Source organism: Aquarana catesbeiana, linkage group LG04 (genome assembly GCF_042186555.1).
Source record: "Aquarana catesbeiana isolate 2022-GZ linkage group LG04, ASM4218655v1, whole genome shotgun sequence".
Taxonomy (NCBI): Eukaryota; Metazoa; Chordata; class Amphibia; order Anura; family Ranidae; genus Aquarana; species Aquarana catesbeiana.
The window spans coordinates 420907315-420931985 of record NC_133327.1 but is presented as its reverse complement, the minus strand read 5'-3'; the positions used below and the strand labels follow the sequence as shown (position 1 = coordinate 420931985).

At 41.8% G+C, this 24671-nt stretch overlaps 1 protein-coding gene across 2 annotated transcripts in view; it reads left to right on the top strand.

The window, feature by feature from the left end:
• Positions 1-24671, top strand: part of LOC141140313 (interleukin-20 receptor subunit alpha-like) — a 150179-nt gene that overhangs the window by 97746 nt on the left and 27762 nt on the right. For both annotated transcript variants that reach the window (XM_073627353.1, XM_073627352.1), the window contains exons 5-6: positions 3141-3286; positions 7095-7215. In XM_073627353.1, the coding sequence (XP_073483454.1) occupies positions 3141-3286; positions 7095-7215 (267 nt within the window). The remainder of the gene's footprint in view (positions 1-3140; positions 3287-7094; positions 7216-24671) is intronic.

The window sequence follows — 24671 nt, the reverse complement described above, 5'->3', positions numbered from 1 at the left end:
AATTGAGCTACTGGCCTGTCCTGCATCCAGCTTTCTTTCGGAACGCACATTCAGTGCTGCTGGAGGCTTTGTAACCGATCACAGGGTGCGTCTGTCCACTGACTCGGTCGATCGACTGACCTTCATAAAAATGAATCAGTCTTGGATCACCACCAGCTACCAAGCACCTAGTGCTGATGTAACCGAATAATTTTTTTTAAAATCTCAGATCCCTTCAAGACTGCCTGTGCTGATGCTGAGTGACTATCCCTGAGTAATTATCCTCTTCCTCCTCAATGATCACACTGATAGCTTGTAAGAACATTTTTGGTTCTGGGCGCCACCACCAGTGCCTAAGGCCCAATTTTTCAGCCCTTGTTTAACAGGGGGGTGTAATTACAATTTTTGATGCAATACTTTGCAGCAGGGCTCATTTCTGCATTCCAACTAGAGTATCTGTGAGAGGTTGCAGTGTTGTGGCACCAGCACCAGTGCCTAAGGCCCAATTTTTCAGGCCTTGTTTAACAGGGGCGTGTAATTACAATTTTTGATGCAATACTTTGCAGCAGGGCTCATTTCTGCCTTCCAACTAGAGTATCTGTGAGGGATTGCAGTGTTGTGGCACCAGCACCAGTGCCTAAGGCCCAATTTTTCAGCCCCTGTTTAACAGGGGCGTGTAATTACAATTTTTGATGCAATACTTTGCAGCAGGGCTTGTTTCTGCGTTACAACTAGAGTATCTGTGAGGGGTTGCAGTGTTGTGGCACCAGTGCCTAAGGCCCAATTTTTCAGCCCCTGTTCAACAGGGGCATGTAATTACAATTCTTGATCTAATATTTCACAGCAGGGCCCATTTCTGCACCCACCAAGAGCGAGTGAGGACTTACAGTGTTGTGGCACCAGTCACCACCACCACCACCAAAAGGCCCAATTTTTCTGCCCTTGTTCAACAGGGGCATGTAATTACAATTCTTGATTTAATATTTCACAGCAGGGCCCATTTCTGCAGCCACCAAGAGCGAGTGAGGACTTACAGTGTTGTGGCACCAGCACCACCACCACCAAAGGCCCAATTTTTCTGCCCTTGTTCAACAGGGGCATGTAATTACAATTCTTGATCTAATATTTCACAGCAGGGCCCATTTCTGCGCCCACCAAGAGCGAGTGAGGACTTACAGTGTTGTGGCACCAGCACCACCACCACCACCAAAGGCCCAATTTTTCTGCCCCTGTTTAACAGGGGCATGTAATTACAATTCTTGATCTAATATTTCACAGCAGGGCCCTGTGAGGGCTTACAGTGTTGTGGCCACAACAACACCTAAGGCCCAAATTTCTGCTGAGTATATAGGGCAGGCCCCTACTTTCAAACATCTAACTTACAAACGACTCCTACTTGCAAACGGAAGGAGACAACAGGAAGTGAGATGAAATCTACCCGTAGGAAGGGAAATTCTCTCCTGTAAGAGTTAATATGGGAAAAACATTTCTCCTTTCCACTGATGCTTTCCAATCCTTGTTCCACAAAAAACCCCAAATTTTCAAAAAACATTTGTCATTGGGACAAAAAGTGAGGTGAAATCTTCTGAAGAGGAGGACAGACAGCAAAACAAATGTCACAGGGGTGATAACCCTTCCCTATGTTTTCCAAAAAGCTTAAAAAAGATTTTTTGGCTGGAGCTAAACACGTTAAAAATGTACCCGTTCAAAATTACAAACAGATTCTACTTAACAACAAACCTACAGTCCCTGTCTTGTTTGCACCGCCTGTATACTGCTGTTCAGAGTATATAGGGCCTGGTGGCCCCACACCTTTCCTTATTTTAATTTGGGTGCGGGGTTCCCCTTAATATCCATACAAGACCCAAAGGGCCTGGTAATGGACTGGGGGGTACCTATGCCATTTGTCTCACTGATTTTCATCCATATTGCCAGGACCCGACATTACATTAAACCCGCAAGCAGTTTTAAATGAGATTTTTTCCTTTAAAAATGACATTTTGTGCAGGGACTGTTCTAAACACGAGAAACACGCGCCACTTTACAGGCATACTATAGACACACCCCAGGTACGATATTTAAAGGAATATTTCACTTTTTTTTTTACTTTAAGCATCATTAAAATCACTGCTCCCGAAAAAACAGCCATTTTAAAAAGGTTTTTTTGCATTGATACATGTCCCCTGGGGCAGGACCCGGGTCCCCAAACCCTATTTAGGACAATACCATGCAAATTAGCCTTTAAAATTAGCACTTTTGATTTCGAACGTTCGAGTCCCATAGACGTCAATGGGGTTCTAACGTTCGTGCGAATTTTCGGTCCGTTCGCAGGTTCTGGTGCGAACCGAACCGGGGGGTGTTCGGCTCATCCCTACACATGAAGTGTAGAGATGCGTAAGATTGCCCAGCTTCTGTTGATAAACAAATGTGCAAACTTTGCAGTGCACCCCATTGGAAAAATGTTGTTATTCAATTTTGGCCCTTTATTAGACTAATAAGCAAACTATTGTAAAAAGTAAATAAACACAAATGAGTAGAATGAAAAGTATCTATCTCTACACAGCATTATTAGCTCTCCCTAACAACGCACACACTAGCAATATGATTTCTTAGAGCGCACCCTTTTATAGAAAGGGAGCTGAGTTATCCATTCCCTGAAATAATTGCCTTGTATGACTAGGGGAGAAAACTATGCATTACCTTATAGGTTGTTCCTTATTTTCCTGCAAAAAGAAACTCTATGCATCTAATGGATTTGGCACAAACTTATGGCAGTGGTGAATTTGAAACTAATCCCTAATGAAAAGAAATTAAACTTGACCATTCAGCAAACTGGCTGAATAGCTTTGTTGAGTTTGATACACAAATTTCAGGTTGTTTGAATATAAGTAACCACAGATTTTGACCCAAAAGGGATGTTTAAATAAAGCAATTAAAAAACTATAGCCTGACTTGACATAATGTACCTCGACGCATGGAAACTTACGGCTACTGTGCAGCCCTCTGGATGTTTTGGGGCTGTGCTTGAAGCCGTCTATTAAATTTAAGTTGACCACCACTTGTCTAGCTAGTAATTTATCCTTTTCATTTTGTGTGGCGCATGCATCAACATAAAATTAAATAGATGTGTTTTCTGTTTCATTTGCTATTTTTTTTGTTAGCGGAACTTGGTCCTCCCACAGTCAACTTGATTCCTATCAATGCATCCATTCAAATTCAGCTGACTCATCCTGTTAAATCACTTCAAAATATTTTGGAAGGACTAGAGTATCACATAGACGTGAATGATATAAGGAAAGAAACTAATGTAAGTTTTTGAAAGAGTCATTTTTTTTACATATAACATTTTAATGTAAAAATGTACAGTACATCTACAATAAATCAGCAAGTGTTATAACCTTTTAACATGGAAATGGATTTTGGTTTTGGTCCCAACCATGGAATATACATCTCTGGCTCAATGGAAAGGTCCATTTGAAATCCTCAAACAAGTCAGGGATGTGTACTACAAAGTATTTCAGCTCAGAAAGCAGAGGCCAAAACATGTTTTCCATGTGATCCTCATCAAACCATGGAAGGATAGAGTGTTTGCATTAGTTTAGCTACCCCACTGCCCCCAACTGGTTCTTCTTTGACAAGTTAATGTGGCTTATTCAAAGTTCAAAAGCAGAAAGAAAAATAGTTCCCGCAACAAAACCAGGAGCTCTTCTCAGAGCTCCGAGGTTGTTCATCCTTGTTAGACACAACATAATCCCTGAACCCCAGGCTTGTGTTTACCTCAAGACTTATTGAATTCCAGAAGCCCAAAGACAGGCTATAAGAGATGAGGTGAAGAAAATGTTAGATCTTAAGATAATGGAAAAGTCCAAGGGTGAATGGTCTAGCCTAAAAGTACTTGTTACCAGACCTAACCTTATTCTGCTTCTGCAATGACTTTAGGAAGCTAAATTAGGTATCAAGGTTTAATGCCTATCGTATGTCCTGGGTAGATTAATTAATAGAGAGATTAGCACTGGCCTAGTTCATATCCAGCACGGAACCAACTAGAGAGTACTGGCAAATCCTAGCATTGACAGCACCAAAGAAAATACTATTTTTGTCACTCCAAAGAGCTTATGGCAGTATGTCTGCATGCTGTTTGGCTTGCAAGCCCCCCCCCCCCCCTCAACCTTTTAAAGAGCTATGGATAAGATCCTTTGGCCAAACCAGAAGTATGCAGTCGCCTACCTAGACAATGTAGTCATTTTTAGTACAGACTAGGAAAGTCATCTCCGGGAGGCAGGGTTGATAGCCATTCATAAAAAATGTGCTATAGGCATGGAAGCCTGGTATTTGGGCTAAATCATTGAAAGAAACAGACCTTATTAAACCCCAAACAAGCAAGGTTGAAGCTCTCAAAGAGTGGATGCAGCCAGTGACCAAAAGACAGAGAGGTGAAAACCTTCCTGAAAATGGTCAGCTACTATAAGAGGTTTTTGTAACCATTGCAGCCCTTTGATAGATCTAAGGATGGACCAACAATGATTAACTGGAACCCTGAAGCAGAAAGTGCCAAAAACTTAATACAGCTGTAAAGAATTATAGTACAGAAGAGCAGGTGTGTCTGGCAATCAAGGGAGCCTTGGAATCCCTTAGGTACTACCTCTTGGGAAGGAAATTCCACCTGATACCAGATTACTCACCAGTCACCACTCAAGTGGATATGCCAGCAAAAGAGAAAAATGCCTGAGTTACATGATGGTTTCTAGTGTTAAAACATTAAAATTGTTTCCATTGAGCCATCATAAAGATGGGCGATGGGTTCAAATATGTGTGTGTGGGGGGGAAGGGTTATGTGACAGAGTCTGGGTTCAAATGGGACACAAGGTGGTGAATGGGAGGTACTTCGCTCAGAATGCAGATTGGGACAGTGCTCCTTAGCTCCTCACCTCAGGTTTTTTACCCATAAAACATACAGGTCAAATACAGCCTTTTTGCTTTAAGGGATGTATTCACCAGGGTACAATTCCACTTCACTTCAAGTTAGTCTCAGGCTCTCTGGATAATATTCCATATGACATAAATGTTAATCCCAGCCTTCCCTTTTAAAGGGATGAATCACGTATGTTGCGCCACTCTCTTACAGCTAAAAACAAGCACAATACCTTCATAGTCCTTTCTATAAAAACATATCAACTTTTTGAAAACCAATAAAAACATACACATTTTTCAGTGCACTAACTCCAGTGCACAGTGTTATATTCCCTTTAAAGAAGAATAGCGTTCGCCTCTGGTTCCCTCCATGTCCAGTCACTTCCTGGTAGTGTGGTGATGTCACCTGGCTTCTGCCCTACGCTTTACGCCATGCTGGCTTCCTCAGGGAAGTGGAAGTGTACACAGGTGAATACATCCCTTAAAGATGTAAGGCTATATTTAACTCATGTTATATGGGTCAAAAACCTGAGGTGAGGAATTAAAGAGCACTGAGGGGTGGTCAAGTGGGAGTGCACAAGGAAAAGTTTGCAGTGTTTCTTGGAGGATAAATATTTGGCAAGCACTGTTTGGGACTTATTTGTAAACACTTGGTTTATTTTTATTTTTTTGAAGAGTTGTATTAATTTTCCATCAAACTGGAAAATTAACATTTAAGCCCTGGGGGGGGGGGGGGGGGGGGATTGTTATTAATTTTGATTTAGCACTGCACTTGATTAAATTGGATATTGTTTTGATGTGCGAACACATGATAGTGTGAGCAAGCTGCATTATTATACTAATAAAACACAGATTGTAGTGCAGGAGTATTACACGCATATTTCATTTACTGGGTAAACAGTGCTCCCTAGCAGCACCTGGGCAGGACCTCCCGTAAAAGGGACCTACCCCCATTTCAGGAAGATTCAAAAGGTGCACCATAGTTCTTTTAGAATAATCATGGCATAAAGAACAGTCATTTCAGCCAAATGTGTATAATAGTGAATTAAATGGACAGCCCTGGGATCAGCCTTTTTTCTAATGAAAATGCCTCAGACAGGGTGTCTGCATAGGTTGATATGGTGTATATACAAACATGAGTGCATTTATTATCACCTTTACCTTTTCTGCTAGCATTCCCAAAGTAGGTTGTTAGAATTATCTGAGATTTTTCTCTCTTTTCCCTCAAATACCTCCATTGTTTTTTTCAAAAATACTAAGTCCAACTACTTGGCAAGCCAGAAACAGCAATAATGTCACAGACTTGTGATAATATACAACAAACTGTGCAAGATTAGCAATGGAATGGCAGAGCAGGAGTCATAGTTGTGACTGAGTAGCCTGCATGTCTCAATGTGTAATGGCTTGCTGTATTATTATTATTATTATTATACAGGTTTTATATAGCGCCAACAGTTTGCGTTGCGCTTTACAACATGAGGGCAGACATTACAGTTACATTACAATTTGGTACAAGAGGAATCAGAGGGCCCTGCTCGTTAGAGCTTACACACCTATGAATCAGAACCTGCTGAGCTAAAGGCAGCTTCTCTTTGAAGAAAGAGTGCCATAGCTAAAATAAGAATTGTTAGTACTTTATAGAATAAGATTTTTCAAGTCAGGTGATATGTCACTTACTCCTCTGAGGTATTCCAAATATCTTCAAAGGCACTGTGATCCCACAAAAATGGCTGGCATGCAGAAAGTTTGTATCTGGCAGTCAAGAACACTATGTCCAATTTCTGTAAAAATCATAGAAGACAAGTGAATTGACATAAATCCTGTACTGACTTTGTAGAACCCAGACTTTGCAACTGAGTTTACTATGTAAACAGATTAACCCTGGACTAAGACACCATGGAAACCACTATTTCTGCAGTTTTCTTTTGCTGATCAGGTAACAATTTACTCGAAACATCTTAGAACACATCCACATCAAAGAATAGTGTAATTTAATCCTGTTGGAGAAAATGCGATGGCCAACTGGCAGGGCCTGTGGCTTTTGTGCCCTTTGCTGGTTCCCCTTTACCATGGCTTGTTAAACATTATTGGATCAATAGTTTTGGTAGGGACTGTAGAGAAAAAAATATTTACACATTTGTTTGTAACGAAGCTAAATAAAAATATATATTTAACATTCATGACTATTCTAAATTCTCTTCTAGGAGCCTTATTATATGATTGAAAATATAGAGCCAAATACAAAATATTGTGTAACTGCAGAAATATCCTGGTTCAACAGAAAGAGTAGTTGGTCAAACAAAACATGCATTACAACAAATGCAGGTAAGAGAGATGAAAAAATTATGTATGTTGGATTTATGACATGCAAATTTTCTTTGTTTATATATCTTTGTTTTATTTGATTATCTGGTGAAACATTTGAAAACCAAGAAGGAGTTTGCTGAATATGTGTTATCTTGTGTACAGAAGACAAGACAGTATGGAAAGTAGACTTCATCTCTTTTTAATTACTCACTGCTATTCCACTGTCCAGGTAATGTGTAGTGATGCGCTCAGGTGTGTTCAGAGTAGGATACGAATCCATGTGTGTAAGCCTCCCAAGAAGCTGTCATCTCTATGGGCTAATCATCTGCGGCATGGGGCATTCCTGGCCATGCAGCCACCCCTGATATTAGTGTGGCTAAAGGGCAGGGAATGTACCACCCACAGATGATTGGCCCATACATCAAAGTCTTTACTAAGTAACTATAGACCTGTTAGTTTAACTTCTATAGTTGGGAAGATACTGGAGAGTTTAATAAAAGACCACATAGATAAGTTCTTGCTGGAAAAAAATATTTTAAGCAACAGACAGCATGGATTCACAACAGACAGAAGTCAGATAAATCAGATTTTTATTTATGAGGTAAGTAAAACCTTGGACAGAGGGGTGGCTGTGGACGTAGTATACTTGGATTTTGCAAAAGCGTTTGTCTCAGTTCCCCATACATGGCTAATGTGTAAGGTATTCAGAGCGTAGTGGTTAATGATTCATGCTCTGAATAGTCTAAGGTTGTCAGAGGTGTACCCCAAGGTTCAGTGTTGGGACCCTTACTTTTTAATAACTTTATAAATGATATAGGGTCTGGTATTAAAAGTACCATGTTTGCAGATGACACCAAGCTATGCAGTGGAATAACGGCCTTACAGGATGTCTCCAACTTACAAGCCGACCTCAGTGCACTGTTTCATTGGGCAACTATGTGGCAGATGAGTTTTAATGTAGATAAATGTAAAGTTATGCACTTGGGGGGTAAGAAAATACATGCATCATACATACTAGTGGGAGTACAACTGGAGGAATCCATAGTGGAGAAGGATCTGGGGGTTTCTGATAGATCATAAGTTTAATAATAGCATGCAATGCCAAGCTGTGGTTTCCAAGCAAGCAAAATCCTCTCTTTTATTAAGAGAGGTATGGACTCCTGAGAGAGAGATATCATTGTGCCCCTGTACCAGTCATTAGTAAGACCTCATCTGGAATATGCAGTTCAGTTTTGGGCACCAGTTCATAAAAAGGATATTGGGGAACTGGAGAAAATACAGATAAGGGCAACCAAACTGATAAGAGTCACGGAGGAGCTCAGCTATGAGGATAGATGAGAGGAACTGAATTTATTCTCTCTTGAGAAGAGGAGATTAAGGGGGGATATGATCAATATGTAAAAATACATAAGTGGACCATATAGTGATCTTGGTGTTGAGTTATTCACTTTAAGGTCAACACAGAGGACAAGGGGGCACTCTATACGCCTTGAGGAAAAGAGATTTCATCTCTAAATACGGAAAGGTTTCTTCACAGGTTCGCCTTCCTCTGGATCAACTGTGGGTCTAGGATTGTGTATATGGGATTGTATGATTTATTTTCTATTTTATTTTTATTGGTTGAACTAGATGACAGGATAATGGCAGTTTGTTGCGCTTAACCATAAAATCAAGGACGGCTTTGCCACAGTAAGAAAGTAGAACTTAATCAGAGAGGTGCATTTAGCTTTAAGCTTTTTGGTAAAAGCAGGCATGTTATTGTCTCTCCTTTTTAGGCTGGGTTTTTACTTTTAAAAGTTTAAAATGCAGTAAAGGCTCACCTAAAATTTCACTTTCAAAATATGCTGAAATGTTTAATTATTTAAAGAAGAAAGTACCTGTGCATCTACATTTGATGTCTTGTATTTGTAAGAGTACTGTTATATATATACAGTAGTAGACTAGTTAGGTACACTACCATACACTACAATATCCAATGTATAGGCAGAATTGGAGACACTAGGGTGTAAACTTGTGATTTCAGTCAGGGAAGTTGAACATACTGCGGTTTCAAAAAACACCACACATTCTCAAATGTTTTTAGAATTACAGTGACTGACTTAACCACTTGCTGACCGCCACACGCCAATTTACGTTGGCAGAATGGCACGGGCAGGCAAAAGGGCGTACCTCCATGTCTCTTTGAATTTGCTGCCTAGCGGGCGCGGCGGCCCACGATTGCAGCGAGGAGAGGCAGAACGAGGAGATGCCTATGTAAACAAGGCTTTTCCCTGTTCTGCCTAGTGACATGACAGGGATCTACTGCTCCCTCTCATCGGGAGCAGTGATCTCTGTCATGTTGTAGTGAGCCCATCCCCCCTACAGTTAGAACACACTGAGAGAACATACTTAACCCTTTGATTGCCCCCTAGTGTTTAACCCCTTCCCTGCCAGTGTCATTTATACAGTAATCAATGGCTATTTGTAGCTCTGATCACTGTATAAATGTCAATAGTTCCAAAATAGTGGCAAAAGTGTCTGATCTGTCCGCCATAATCTTGCAGTCCCGATAAAAATTGCAGATCTCCGCCAATACTAGTAAAAATGCCATAAATCTATCCGCTGTTTTGTAGTCACTATAATACCCCGTACATACGGTCGGACATTGATCGGACATTCCGACAACAAAATCCTAGGATTTTTTCCGACGGATGTTGGCTCAAACTTGTCTTGCATACACATGGTCACACAAAGTTGTTGGAAAATCCGATCATTCTGAACGCGGTGACGTAAAATACGTACGTAGGGACTATAAATGGGGCAGTAGCCAATAGCTTTCATCTCTTAATTTACTCTGAGCATGCGTGGCACTTTGTGCGTCGGATTTGTGTACACACGATTGGAAATTCCGACAACGGATTTTGTTGTTGAAAAATTTTATAGCCTGCTCTCAAACTTTTTGTGTCGGAAAATCCAATGGAAAATGTGTTATGGAGCCCACACACGGTCGGAATTTCCGACAACAAGGTCCTATCACACATTTTCCGTCGGAAAATCCGACCGTGTGTACGGGGCATAACTTTTGTACAAACCAATCAATATACACTTATTGCGATTTTTTTTTTTACCAAAAATATGTAGAAGAATACATATCGGCATAAACTGTGGAGCACAAAAAATATAAATCGCAGAGGTGATCAAATACCACCAAAAGAAAGCTCTATTTGGGAGAAAAGTCAATTTTGTTTGGGTACAACGTTGCACGACTGCGCAATAATCAGCTAAAGCAACGCAGTGCTGAATTGCAAAAAATGCTCTGGTCAGGAAGGGGGTAAATCCTTCCAGGGCTGAAGTGGTTAAGCACCCTCACCCACCTGCACATTTATACATCTGCTCAATAATTTTATCTAAGCTAAACAAAACCATAATTTTCAGGGCATATACAGGTATATGGCTAATTGGTGACAAAAAAAAGTACTGATTGACACGCAAATCAGGCTGAATCTTACCTAAATTGACCTTGGACTATACAATCGGATTGTACATTTTTTTTACATCTACCATCAGCTATGTGGTGCAAGTGCCTGCCTAATTGGATGCTAGGGATGAACCAAATGTACCCAAGTTCAGTGTGAGGCAGTTTCAGAAAACTTTACTGATGTTTGGATGCCAAATCCCAACCTCAGTAAAGTCAATAGAAGGTGAATGTTAAAAACCAGTAACGTTTGACACCTGGCGGGCTCTCCATCCTGGGGATCAACAGTACATGTTTTATTTAGACCTGATCGATGTGGCGAACAGGGAGGGGTCGGCGTCCCTGGTACTTAGAATGGATGCGAAAAAGGCCTTTGATCGCCTCGGTTGACCTTTCCTGTTCGCTACATTACGTTATATGGGATTCAGAGGGGCTTTTTTTACAAGCACTTCAACACCTATAGTATATCTCAGTCCAATGTCTTAGGTGAAAACTCCTTATGCCCTCTCCTCCTCTTTCCAAGTGACTAAGGGCTGGGCTCCAAGTCAGGGCTGTCCGCTCTCACCTTTATTATTTGCACGTGTTGCGCCTCTAGCTGCATCTATTTGTAGCAGCTCAGACAATCGGGGGATATCGGTTAGAGGGAGGGAATTCAAAATCTCACTATTCGCAGACGATATTATTCTTACCCTGACCCATCCTAGGGTTTCCCTACCAAACCTGCATGCTGAACTTGACTGTTACGGTGCCCTGTCAGGATACCAAATTAACGCGTGTAAGTCAGAGGCCCTCCCCATTAACATACCCACGGACGAAGTCAGACATTTAAGGACTTGTTTCCCTTACTCGTGGAAATCCACTACTCTAATATATTTGGGGGTTCATATTACTCCGACTTTCACCACACTGTGTAAGGAAAACTTTCCCCCTCTCTATCAGCAGATTAGATCAACCGTACAACAATGGAAGAAGCATCATATTTCCCTACTGAGACGTATTGCTTCTCTAAAGATGTCCCTCCTTCCTAAGCTTCTGTACCTGTTCCAAACACTACCTATTCCTGTCCCCCCCAGCACACATCAAAAAAACTGCAAGCAGATCTCCTGCAATTTGTTAGGAACTAGTACAAGCGGCACAGAATTCCCCGTTCTGTACTTCTGGCCTCACGAACGGACGGCGGACTAGCGTTCCCTAACCTGATAAGACATTATCAAGCAGCCCAGCTATGTGCAATTGCCTCTAGGTTTACACAGCATTCCTATAACAAATGGACTAAAATTGAGAAATTTCGGTTAGCACCCATTCACCCCAACAATCTTTTGTGGAATGCGAAGGTAGATCCTTGCCGATTGCTGGGGACCATGGCCCAGCTTAGGAAGGCCTGGCACGTATTATCCCGCCAATATGCTCTTAAATCTGAAGCATCACTACTGACCTCCTTTCTTTGTATGCCCAAAGTGCCCGACAGCCTCACGTTTCTGATGTCCTCTCCTTGGGTGTCAAGGAACTTATTCCATTTCGGCCATTTGGTGGATCCTAGGTCTTGTAAACTATTGCCATTTACTGAACTTCAGGATAAATATGATTCTGCCTCGCCAAGTGCTTTATGGCAACGCAGTGCCGAATAGCAAAAAATGCTCTGGTCAGGAAGGGGGTAAATCCTTCCAGGGCTGAAGTGGTTAAGCACCCTCACCCACCTGCACATTTATACATCTGCTCAATAATTTTATCTAAGCTAAACAAAACCATAATTTTCAGGGCATATACAGGTATATGGCTAGTTGGTGACAAAAAAAGTACTGATTGACACGCAAATCTGGCTGAATCCTAGGTCTTGTAAACTATTGCCATTTACTGAACTTCAGGATAAATATGATCTGCCTTGCCAGGTGTTTTATGGCTATCTGCAGATTCGCCATTATGCCCAAACCATAACTCCAACTTTGCAATTCTCTTCTCTGACCGCCTTTAGACCTCTGATCTTAGAAGGCACAGCACGGAAGGGTCTGATCTCTGACATTTACCGGATATTGATTGCCTACTTTGTTCAAGATCAAGGTAAACACTCCTATATGCTCCGATGGGAGAGGGTACTGGGTGAGGAAATTCCACTGGAGGTGTGGAAGGTGATCTGGTCTCAGGCTGCTAAGAGCTCCATGTGTACTCTTTACAAGGAAAACGCATATAAAATTCTCTACCTGACCCCGGCTGTACTCCACGCCATCTATCCTACTAGTTCTGATCATTGTTAGTGTTGCCACAGAGACAGGGGTACCTTCTACCATATCTATTGGAGTTGTCCGCTGATTACCCCTTTTTTGGCACTCAGTACAACAATTACTGGGTCGCCTCTTTGAGGTATTTATTCCAATGACACCTACATTTTTCCTGTTGGGCCAATCCCCTCTGAAAATGTTTAAACCCTGCAAGAAGCTGCTGCGCCATATCCTTATGGCTACAACCTGTCTTATAGCTTTTAATTGGAAAAAATGCTCCCCTCCTTCCTCAGATGCCTTGTATGCTAGGATTAAAGATGTGGAATTGATGGAGACTGCTAGAATGCAGGACAGGCTGGAGGTTCACAATCGTGCTTGTGAATTATACTATACCCAGGAGGACCTACCCTGAGACCCCCTCCCCCTTTTTCCCCTCCCCTCCCCTTTGACTCTTCTTTGTTTTCCTTTCTTTTACTTTTACCTTTTCTTTTTATGCTTTTGCCTGAATATTGTCATTTCTACTTTAAACCACTTAAGGACCAGAAGGATTTACTCCCTTAATGACCAGGCCATTTTTTGCGATACGCCACTGCGTTGGTTTAACTGACAATTACGCGGGCGTGCTACGCTGTACCCAAACAAAATTTATGCCCTTTTTTTCCCACAAATAGAGCTTTCTTTTGGTGGTATTTGATCACCTCTACAGTCTTTATTTTTTGCGCTATAAACAAAAAAAGAGCGACAATTTTGAAAAAAAAGCAATATTTTTTACTTTTTGACATAATAAATATCAGAAAAAAAATATAGCAAAAAAATGAATTTTTTCCTCAGTTTAGGCTGATATATAGTCTTCTGCATATTTTTGGTAAAAAATCACAATAAGCGTAGGATTGGTTTGCACAAAAGCTATAATGTCTTCAAAATAAGGAAAAGATTTATGGCATTTTTATTTATTTATTTTTTACTAGTGATGGAGGTGATCTGCGATTTTTAGCGGGACTGCGACATTGTAGTGGACAGATTGGACACCTAACTGAAATTTTTTACACTTTTTTTGGGAACCAGTGACATTATTACAGTAGTCACTGGTAAAAATATGCACTGTTATTGTACTAACACTGGCAGGGAAGGGGTAAACACCAGGGGTGATCAAGGGGTTAAATATGTTCCCTGCAGGCGTTTTCTAACTGTATGGGGGATGGGCTGCCTGGGGAAATATACAGATCCGTCTTCCTGCATAGCAGAAAGACAGGATCGATGTGATCTCCCCTGTCAGAACGGAGACCCTGCCTGTTTACACAGGCAGATCCCCGTTCTGTCACTGCAGGGAACAATCGCGGGTGGCCTGTGGACATCGAGTCTGCCCCACCCACTGGTGGGCTCCCCTGCTGGCCAAGAAAGAGTGCCCAAGCTGATGACTGGGATTCGTGGGAACGAGCTGACCTGCCGCAGTAGAATGGCGGTGGCTGGTCGGCAAGTGGTTAATGAAGATATCCTGCACTATATTGTTCTAGCAGATTTATAGTTTTAACTGAGAACCTGCTACTTAAATTGTTTTTGAGAATTTTTCAGTTTGGATATTGTAGCTGCCACTGTTGTGGCTGTCTCAAAATGTATTTCCTGCATTATGAATGCTCTCTACTTGTTATGAACATAGTGCTGATGTTATTGAATATTAGTTTTTTCTTTCTTTTTGAGCAATAAAAATTGTAAAAAATTAAAAAACAGTAACGGTCACTTTCTAGGCTAATAGGCAATAGATTGTCAAAGAAATTGAGTTGTTTGGCACTATCCTACCTACACCAAAGCAAAAAAATGTAAATTGCATTGAGCAGGGAGTAGCGATTTTAATAATGGTTACAGTGAAATATAAAAATGTAAAATTCCTTTTAACTAAGTACCTCTGTAGTGCTATCAACCTGCCTCTGAAGTGGTGAATCTGTATGATGTATACCACCTACTGCAGCAAAACTGACAATTACAAAGAAAAACAAATGCTGTTAACCACTTCAGCCTCTGAAGATTTGGCTGCTCAAAGACCAGAGCACTTTTTACAATTTGGCACTGTGCTGCTTTAACTGGTAATTGCGCGGTCATGCAATGCTGTACCCAAATTAAATGTGTGTCCTTTTATTCCCCACAAATAGAGCTTTCTTTTGATGGTATTTGATTGCCTCTGCAATTTTTATTTTTTGCTATATAAACGGAAAAAGACCGAAATGTTTGAAAAAAAATGATATTTTTGTTATTAAAAAAATCCAATAAACTAAATTTTAGTCATACTTTTAGGCCAAAATGTATTCAGCCACATGTCTTTGGTAAGAAAAAGGTAAATAAGCGTATATTTATTGGTTTGCGCAAAAGTTGTAGCAGCTACAAACTAGGGTACATTTTCTGGAATTTACGCAGCTTTTAGTTTATGACTGCCTCTCATTTCTTGAGATGCTAAAATGGCAGGGCAGTACAACCCCCCCCCCCCCCAAATTACCCCATTTTGGAAAGTAGAGCGTAGAGTGTATGTGGAATTACACCCCAACATACATTCTGCTGCTTCTCCTGAGCACGGGGATACCACATGTGTGAGACTTTTTGGGAGCCTAGCCGCGTACAGGACCCCGAAAACCAATCACCGCCTTCAGGATTTCAGGTTTTCGGGGTCCTGTACGCGGTTAGACTGCCAAAAAGTCCCACACATTTGGTATCCCCATACTCGGGAGAAGCAGCAGAATTTTTTTGGCAGTGTAATTCCACATATAACCATGCCATGTTTGAGCAATATATCATTTAGTGACAACTTTGTGTAAAAAAAAAGAAATTTTCCTGACACTTGTGGCAAAACATAAAATATTCCTTGGACTCAACATGCCTCTCAGCAAATAGCTTGAAGTGTCTTCTTTCTAAAATGGGGTCATTTGAGGGGAGGTTGTGCTTTCTTGACATTTCATGGCTTCCGAGACCGTGATAGGTAGTGAGAAAGGGAAATCACCATTTTACACCCTTAGAAAGCCTGAAGGCAGTGCTTGGTTTTCGGAGTCCTGTACACAGCTAGGCTCCCAAAAAGTCTCACATATGTGGTATCCCTGTACTTAGGAGAAGCAGCAGAATTTTGAGGTGTAATTCCACATATTCCCATGGCATGTTTGAGCAATATATCATTTAGTGACAACTTTATTCAACCAAAAAAAAAAAAAAAAGTTTGTAATTTTCCCAAAACTTGTGGCAAAATATAAAATATTCCATGGACCCAACATGACTGTCAGCAAATAGCTTGGGGTGTCCACTTTCCAAAAAGGGGTCATTTGGGGGGGGGGGGGACTGTCCTGGCATTTTATGCACAACATTTAGAAGCTTATGTCACACATCACCCACTCTTCTAACCACTTGAAGACAAAGCCCTTTCTGACACTTTTTTTTACTTGAAACAACATTTATTTTTTGCTAGAAAATTACTTTGAACCCCCAAACATTATATATTTTTTTAAAGCAGAGGCCCTATAGGTTAAAGTGGTGGGTGTTGCAATTTTTTTTTTCACACAGTATTTGCGCAGCAATTTTAAAAACGCAATTTTTTTGGGAAAAAAAAACTTTTTTAAAAAATTTGAATGCACTAAAACACACTATATTGCCCAAATGTTTGATGAAATAAAAAAGATGATCTTATGCCGAGTACATGGATACCAAACACAACATGCTTTAAAAGCCTTTACAGGTTACCGCTTTAGATTTACAGAGGAGATCTACTGCTAAAATTACTGCCCTCGATTTGACCTTCGCGGTGATACTTCACATGCATGGTGAAATTGCTGTTTACATACGATACGAGACCAATGTTTGCGCTCGCCTTTGTGTTTAGTTTGCTTTTTTATTTTATTTTTTTAAACTGTTCCTTTCATTTTTTTGTCTTTTTTTATTTTGAAAATATTTTTTATTGATTTTCGAAAAAGTAACATATACATATACTGGAGTTTACATGCTCCCATAAAAATGCGTACAAAACATTAGTCAGTTTTCTGTTAAATTGTCCTTATGAACACTTGCATTAAATAACACAGAACATAAGAAAATACAGATAGCGAATAATTCTGCAAGTTCCTATAAGCCATCTCTCATTGAAAGGTAATATAAAACATTTTTACTTTAAAATCATAGTCCGAACTGTTGACTAAGTATACAGCTTTGCTATAAACTAGAAGGTTGCAAGTTCCACAGATTATATTTGGTCATCCAGATGTCTGGGTTTATCTAAGGCACTTAATAGGTGGTCTACTCAGTATATTTGACAGGCCTCTCTTGTTTGTGTTTCTCACTGTATCTTTCCCACAAGGACCAGCATTTTGTAAATTCTTTTTGTCGTCTCTCCCTGTAAGCTATGGTTTGCTCGTAAGCATAGGAGTCATTTACCAAGTGTATTACTTCCATAGTAGGAGATACTGTAGATTTCCATCTACGGGCAATCACCATTCGAGCTGCATATAGAATGTGCATCACCAATGTGCGACTAGGGGCTGGGTAGATGTCCATGTCAATGCTTAGAAGAGCTTGTTCAGCTTTCAATTTGTTAAATATTCCTGTTAGTTTTGCAATCAGTCGTGCTATTGCAGCCCAGAAACTACGTAAGGATACACAGAACCAAAACATGTGAGCTAAATTGCCCACTTGTCCACATTCCCTCCAACAGAGATTAGATTAATTTTTCATAAACTTTGCGATTGTATATGGGGTCCTGTACCATCTCAAATGTATCTTCTGGGGTATTTCCCTGAAGTTAAAACACTTGGTATGAGTATAGTTGGTTTTAATTGCACAACTCCATTTCTTCTGAGAAATTGTTATATTTACAGTAGGTCTGATTCCCATTTTAAAAGTTGCTTTGGGGTTTCAAAGTGGAGTTTACTGTGTAGTAGATTATAGAATTCTGTAATTCCTTTTTTAGGAGTAAGGGTTGAATTCCACAACAGACTCTGGAATTCTTACATATTGAACCTTGGCATCAGTTAAAATGCTAGTAACCCTTGCATAAGTCATGAATTCCTTTGCAGGGAGAGAATTTGTATGCTGTAATTCTGAGAACGGTTTGATACGGTTCTGATTAAACAGGTCTGATATGTATTGGATGCCGTAGTTCCCCCATGAAGTACATACAGGTCTGGGGATAGAAACGAAAACGCTGTCACAGGGATAGAAACATTTTTATGGTCAACATGTGAATTTTTATTCACCATGAAGTACAGTATTCCCAAGCATTCAATGCAGCAGTTATGGTTGGGTGACTCTTATAAATTAACTACTTAATTAGTCTTGTGGAGAACAATAAGTCTTTAATATCACCTTGTTCTATCTGGGCCTGTTCTGCTTTACACCAATGAATTTGGTCGGAAGTGACAAACCATGACTTGACTTGATCTAAAATTGCTGCCATATAGTAGTCTCTGATATCTGGGACTCCCATGCCCCCTATTTTCCTGTGTTTTATAAGAATGTTATGGGGGCATCTGGCCCTTTTCCCCTCCCATATAAATTTGGATAGAGATCGTTGCATATTTATGTAAAATTAAGATTTTTTATCGTTTTTATTGTTATCTCAGGGAATGTAAATATCCCCTATGATAGCAATAGGTAGTAACAGGTACTCTTTTTTTGAAAAAATTGGGGTCTGTTAGACCCTAGATCTCTCCTCTGCCCTCAAAGCATCTGACCACACCAAGATCAGTGTGATAAAATGCTTTTCCAATTTCCCAATGGCGCTGTTTATATCCAGTGAAACCTAAGTCATGAAATTCTCGTAATTCCTGGTTTCTTAGGCCATAGAGATGATTGGAGCCATTCTGGTCTCCGATCAGCTCTATGGTCAGCTGGTGGAACCACCGGCTGCATTCTCGGGTTCCCTGGTGGGATAGGAAAGCCAGAGAAAACCTTTGAAGATGGCGGGGGCCGTTCCCTCCCACTGCTTGTAAAAGCAGTCTAGAGGCTAATTAGCCGCTAGGATTGCTTTTACATGAAAGCCGACCACTGGCTAAAAAGAATGATACCAAGATGATACCTAAACCTGCAGGCATCATTCTGGTATAACCATTTAAAGTCCAGCAACATACCAGTACGTTGCTGAGCTTTGTTGGGCATATATTGTAATGTCTTTTTTTCATGCAGCCTGTGGGCTGAACGGAAAAAAGAGATTGATCGATGGGTATGCCCACCATTATAATTCCACCTTTCATCCACCTACTTCTAATGATGGGCATACATGCACCATTTTTTTTTTTAACTGTGGTGGTGAAATCACCTCCTACAGTGCTGGAGTCGCTGATTTACGTATCGTGAGAGCAAACACTGTTGCTGTCAAAATAATTAAATCAGTGCTGCAGCTGAATGGCATAACTGAAAAGCAAACAATGGTAACAATAAAACATTAACTCCATAAAACAACTTATTTTTTTATCGCAATCTGTGCCTAAAAAATATATACCAAAGCAATCTGCCCCTAATGTTAGGATCAAATTGCCCCTCCACCCCTGCCCACATGCTTTGGCATATATGCTCTTTTTTTTAACTGTGGTGGTGAAATCACCTCCTACAGCACTGGAGTCACGGCTTTACGTATCGTGGGAGCAAATGCTGTTGCTGTCAGAATAAATAAACCCATGTTGCAGCTGAATGGTGTACCTGCTAAGCAAATGATGGCTAACAATAAACAAAATAACATTACAGTACAACAGTAAGACATACCATACCTGCAAAGCAAATACAATAAAACACAGAAAAAATAAAACATTACAGTTCTAAAATACAGTAACAATAGAGAGAGAACAATAGATATAGAACAATAGAGAGTTAACAACAGAGCGGACAATAGAGAGCGAACGTCAGAGAGAGAACAATAGAGAGAGAAGAAAAATAAAACGACAACTCTTTTTGCCTTTTTTATTTTTTGTGTTTTTTTATTTTGATTTTTTTGCATTTTTAGAAACTGTAATCTGTAACTGTAAATATTCCATATTAGGGTCTCTATGTGATGTCCATCTCTTCTTTCGAGACCCTGTGTAAGTGTGCCCTAGGACTGTACAATGCTGTACCCTACACTAATACTCCACTAGTGTGTGGTAGCGTTTGAAACAGTCACCAATGCATAGACCAGGTTGGTCAGGACAGGGGGGACAATAAAAGCGGGTGTCACACCTATATCCGTGTTTTCTGCAGACACCACATCTTCTTTGGGGGTTTCTTTGGGTAGGGGTACCAGGGAGGGCATACGGAAAATGCCTCTGATGCAGCCAGCTTACTGCATTTGCGTTGGGAAGACGGGCCACAGCACCATCTGGAAACAGAAGGGCTGTGATGATCTCTTCCTTTAACTTTAAGAAGGATCCAGTTCATCCTGAAGCTTTGTATAGCACAAAAGCATTCAGCAGAGCCAATTGGAATAACTATACAGACACTTTTTTATACCAGCGCCTGGCCTTACAGGCAGTTAGGTACGGCGCCAACAACTACTCGTTGAGGTCCAACCCTCCCATGTTAAGGTTGCATTTGTGGACAGAGAGGGGTTTCTCGACAACACCAGTCGAGAAATTTGGACAGTCGTATCTGCGTGAAGGGGGGACAGAGCGAAAACATTCCGTGTATCCCTCCACTTCACTTCTAACAAATTATTACATTTCAAGCAGGCTCTATCCCCCATCTAAGTCGGGATTCTACAAGCCGTTGGGGGAAGCCCTGGCGATTAGATCGCACAGTGCCACATGTGCCAATTCCACAATCAAAAAGGTGACTAAAAAGTGGCACGCTTGTGTAATAATTGTCCACGTATAAGTGGTACCCCTTTCCGAATAAGGGTGACACCATGGACCCGATCGTATCCAGGGTCACCCCGAGGACGACAGAGTTCATTGTCATTGAAATGCATGAACCGCAAGATCTGCTCATACAGTGTCCTGGTCACGGAGGCAGAGAACACGGGCATATGGTGAATTGGGTCAGTGGACCAATATGACCACAACTCACTTTTTTTTTAACTACGCCCATGAGGAGGGATAGGCCCAGGAAGGTCTTAAATTCGGAGACTGTAATAGGCCTCCAATCTCTGGCAAGGGGCAACTGGGGATTAGCGGCGATGAATTGACCAGCATACAAATTGCTTTCGTCCACAACAGATCTATAGAGATCTTCTGTGAAAAACAGCGAATAAAAATCAAGTGACGTAAAATCAACTGTTTCCACCTGAATTTCGGGTTGGCCGGTGAATGGGGGAAGTACGGCTACTGCAGAAGTGGTGGGCTCTCAATTGGTATTGGTAAATGCAGCAGGAAGGGCACTATGAGCCTGACGAGCCTGTCTTTGTCTTCTTGGTAGCTACGGGACTCTAGTTGTGCTAGCCAAACCACCAGCTTGAACTGCACTTATGGGCTTGCCACGTCACCAATTGTTACTGCAGTGCTGGATGTACGACCAGGATATACTAGGCCACTGGTGCTTGCCAGTTCACCAGAAGGATGAGCGGCACTAGTACTGGCTCTCTGCTCCATACGAGAGCCCTGTGGTTCTTGCACCTCAACAACAGCAGAAGAACGGGGTCGGGTACGCCTGACCTTGGCAGGGACCACTACTCCGTCATCAGAGCTATCTGTCAGGGTGCCACTGCTGTCTACTGGTTCGTATTCTGAGCCTGAACTGGACAGATGGGTGACTTGCTCTTCACTCTCATCTGTCAGGCTCAGAAACTTGTAGGCCTCTTCACTAGTGTACCTTCGATTGGACATTTTGGCCTCTAAATTTACTGGTACACTAGTGAGGCTCACAGGTAAAAAGAGCACCTGACTGCCAGCGACTGCTACAAACGCTACCAAAAAAACTGTTTGCGTTCGCAGGGATCAGGCTTGACTCTGCGAATGCTGCAGTTATGTGTTTAGAGTTTTGTAAGTGACAGTGATTGATTGATACTGCACTTGGGTGGGCTGGACTGGGGTGGGCTGGACTGGGCTGGGCGGAGGGGCTAGCAGGTATTTGGGTTGATCCCGCTAACACTGCATTTTTGGGAACCCTAAACTACTGGGGACGCTAGTATAGATCTGATCAGATCAGATATTGATCCGTTCAGACACTATACTACTAAGGGAGGTGTATGGTGCGTGCGTGGGTGTTAGCACTACTGGCACTAATCTGACACTGCCTGGGGCGACGCAGAACCAAATTGACGCTAAAACCTTTTATTAGGTAATATACGGCGGGTGCCCTGTTGCTATAAAAAATAACGAACTGACCAGCGTCTCCCGTGACAATTATATGGTGATCACTGGTGACAGGGGGTGATCAAGGGGTTAAACCTTTATTGGGGGGGGGGGTCCCTAGACCTATCTGGGGTAGGGATGAGCTTCGTGTTCGAGTCGAACCCATGTTCGACTCGAACATCGGCTGTTCGATCGTTCGCCGAATTGCGAACGTTATGGGCCGTTCGCGCTAAATTCGTGTGGCGCGTCACGGCCCATAATTCACTGCGGCATCGCAGTGCATTGCTGGCTGATGATTGGCCAAGCATGCACTATGACCCGCATGCTTGGCCAATCACAGCGCCGTCAGTAGAGAGAGCTGTAATTGGCCAAAGCCAGGGTGGCTTTGGCCAATTATGGCTCAGGGGATTTAGTACACACCCCACACTATATAAGGCCGCCTGCACGGCGGCCCTGTGTAGTGTGTGTTCCGGTGTGCTGAGAGATAGAGAGAGAGAGAGACAGTGTCATTTGATTTGAGTTAGATAGATTAGGCAGAACAGTCAGTCAGTTAGCTGCACTTACAGTGTATTGTGTATATATATGCATCCCAGGTGTTGCATATATATATATACACTGTATTCAGTTTAGCTAGATCCGTTCCTGTTATCTTCTATCTAGACTATTTACATTTAATGCAGTGCGTCCTGCTCACAGTGTTCAGCTAGATCCGTTCCTGCTATTTACATTTAGTGCAGTGCGTCCTGCTCACAGTGTTCAGCTAGATCCGTTCCTGTTATCTTCTAGACTATTTACATTTAGTGCAGTGCGTCCTGCTCACAGTGTTCAGCTAGATCCGTTCCTGCAATTTACATTTAGTGCAGTGCGTCCTGCTCACAGTGTTCAGCTAGATCCGTTCCTGCTATTTACATTTAGTGCAGTGCGTCCTGCTCACAGTGTTCAGCTAGATCCGTTCCTGCTATTTACATTTAGTGCAGTGCGTCCTGCTCACAGTGTTCAGCTAGATCCGTTCCTGCTATTTACATTTAGTGCAGTGCGTCCTGCTCACAGTGTTCAGCTAGATCCGTTCCTGTTATCTTCTAGACTATTTACATTTAGTGCAGTGCGTCCTGCTCACAGTGTTCAGCTAGATCCGTTCCTGCAATTTACATTTAGTGCAGTGCGTCCTGCTCACAGTGTTCAGCTAGATCCGTTCCTGCTATTTACATTTAGTGCAGTGCGTCCTGCTCACAGTGTTCAGCTAGATCCGTTCCTGCTATTTACATTTAGTGCAGTGCGTCCTGCTCACAGTGTTCAGCTAGATCCGTTCCTGCTATTTACATTTAGTGCAGTGCGTCCTGCTCACAGTGTTCAGCTAGATCCGTTCCTGCTATTTACATTTAGTGCAGTGCGTCCTGCGCACAGTGTTCAGCTAGAGCCGTTCCTGCTATTTACATTTAGTGCAGTGCGTCCTGCTCACAGTGTTCAGCTAGATCCGTTCCTGTTATCTTCTAGACTATTTACATTTAGTGCAGTGCGTCCTGCTCACAGTGTTCAGCTAGATCCGTTCCTGCTATTTACATTTAGTGCAGTGCGTCCTGCTCACAGTGTTCAGCTAGATCCGTTCCTGTTATCTTCTAGACTATTTACATTTAGTGCAGTGCGTCCTGCTCACAGTGTTCAGCTAGATCCGTTCCTGTTATCTTCTAGACTATTTACATTTAGTGCAGTGCGTCCTGCTCACAGTGTTCAGCTAGATCCGTTCCTGCTATTTACATTTAGTGCAGTGCGTCCTGCTCACAGTGTTCAGCTAGATCCGTTCCTGTTAAATTCCTACTGACCGGCAGGCTTGTCTGGTTACAGTATATAAAGCTACCTGAAGAAAATTACAGGTGTTCTATTTGATCCTATTAGTACCACGGTCAGGCAGCTAGACTATTTACATTTAGTACAGTGTGTCCTGCTCACAGTGTTCAGCTAGATCCGTTCCTGTTATCTTCCTACTGACAGGCAGGCTTGTCTGGTTACAGTATATAAAGCTACCTGAAGAAAATTACAGGTGTTCTATTTGATCCTATTAGTACCACGGTCAGGCAGCTAGACTATTTACATTTAGTACAGTGCGTCCTGCTCACAGTGTACAGCTAGATCCGTTCCTGTTATCTTCCTACTGACAGGCAGGCTTGTCTGGTTACAGTATATAAAGCTACCTGAAGAAAATTACAGGTGTTCTATTTGATCCTATTAGTACCACGGTCAGGCAGCTAGACTATTTACATTTAGTACAGTGCGTCCTGCTCACAGTGTTCAGCTAGATCCGTTCCTGTTATCTTCCTACTGACAGGCAGGCTTGTCTGGTTACAGTATATAAAGCTACTTGAAGAAAATTACAGGTGTTCTATCCCAGCTTAGTGCAGCTACAGGCCATTAGTATGTCTGGAAGGCCAAGAAGGAGAGGCAGACAGTCACAAGCCAATAAGAGAGGGCAAGCAGGCTCTGTGTCTAGTGCTGGTCGTGGAGACGGTGCATCCTCATCAGCACGTGGCCATGGGACACGCTTGGCCTTTTTTTCGGCAGCTGGCCATGTTGAGCCGCAACATGCGG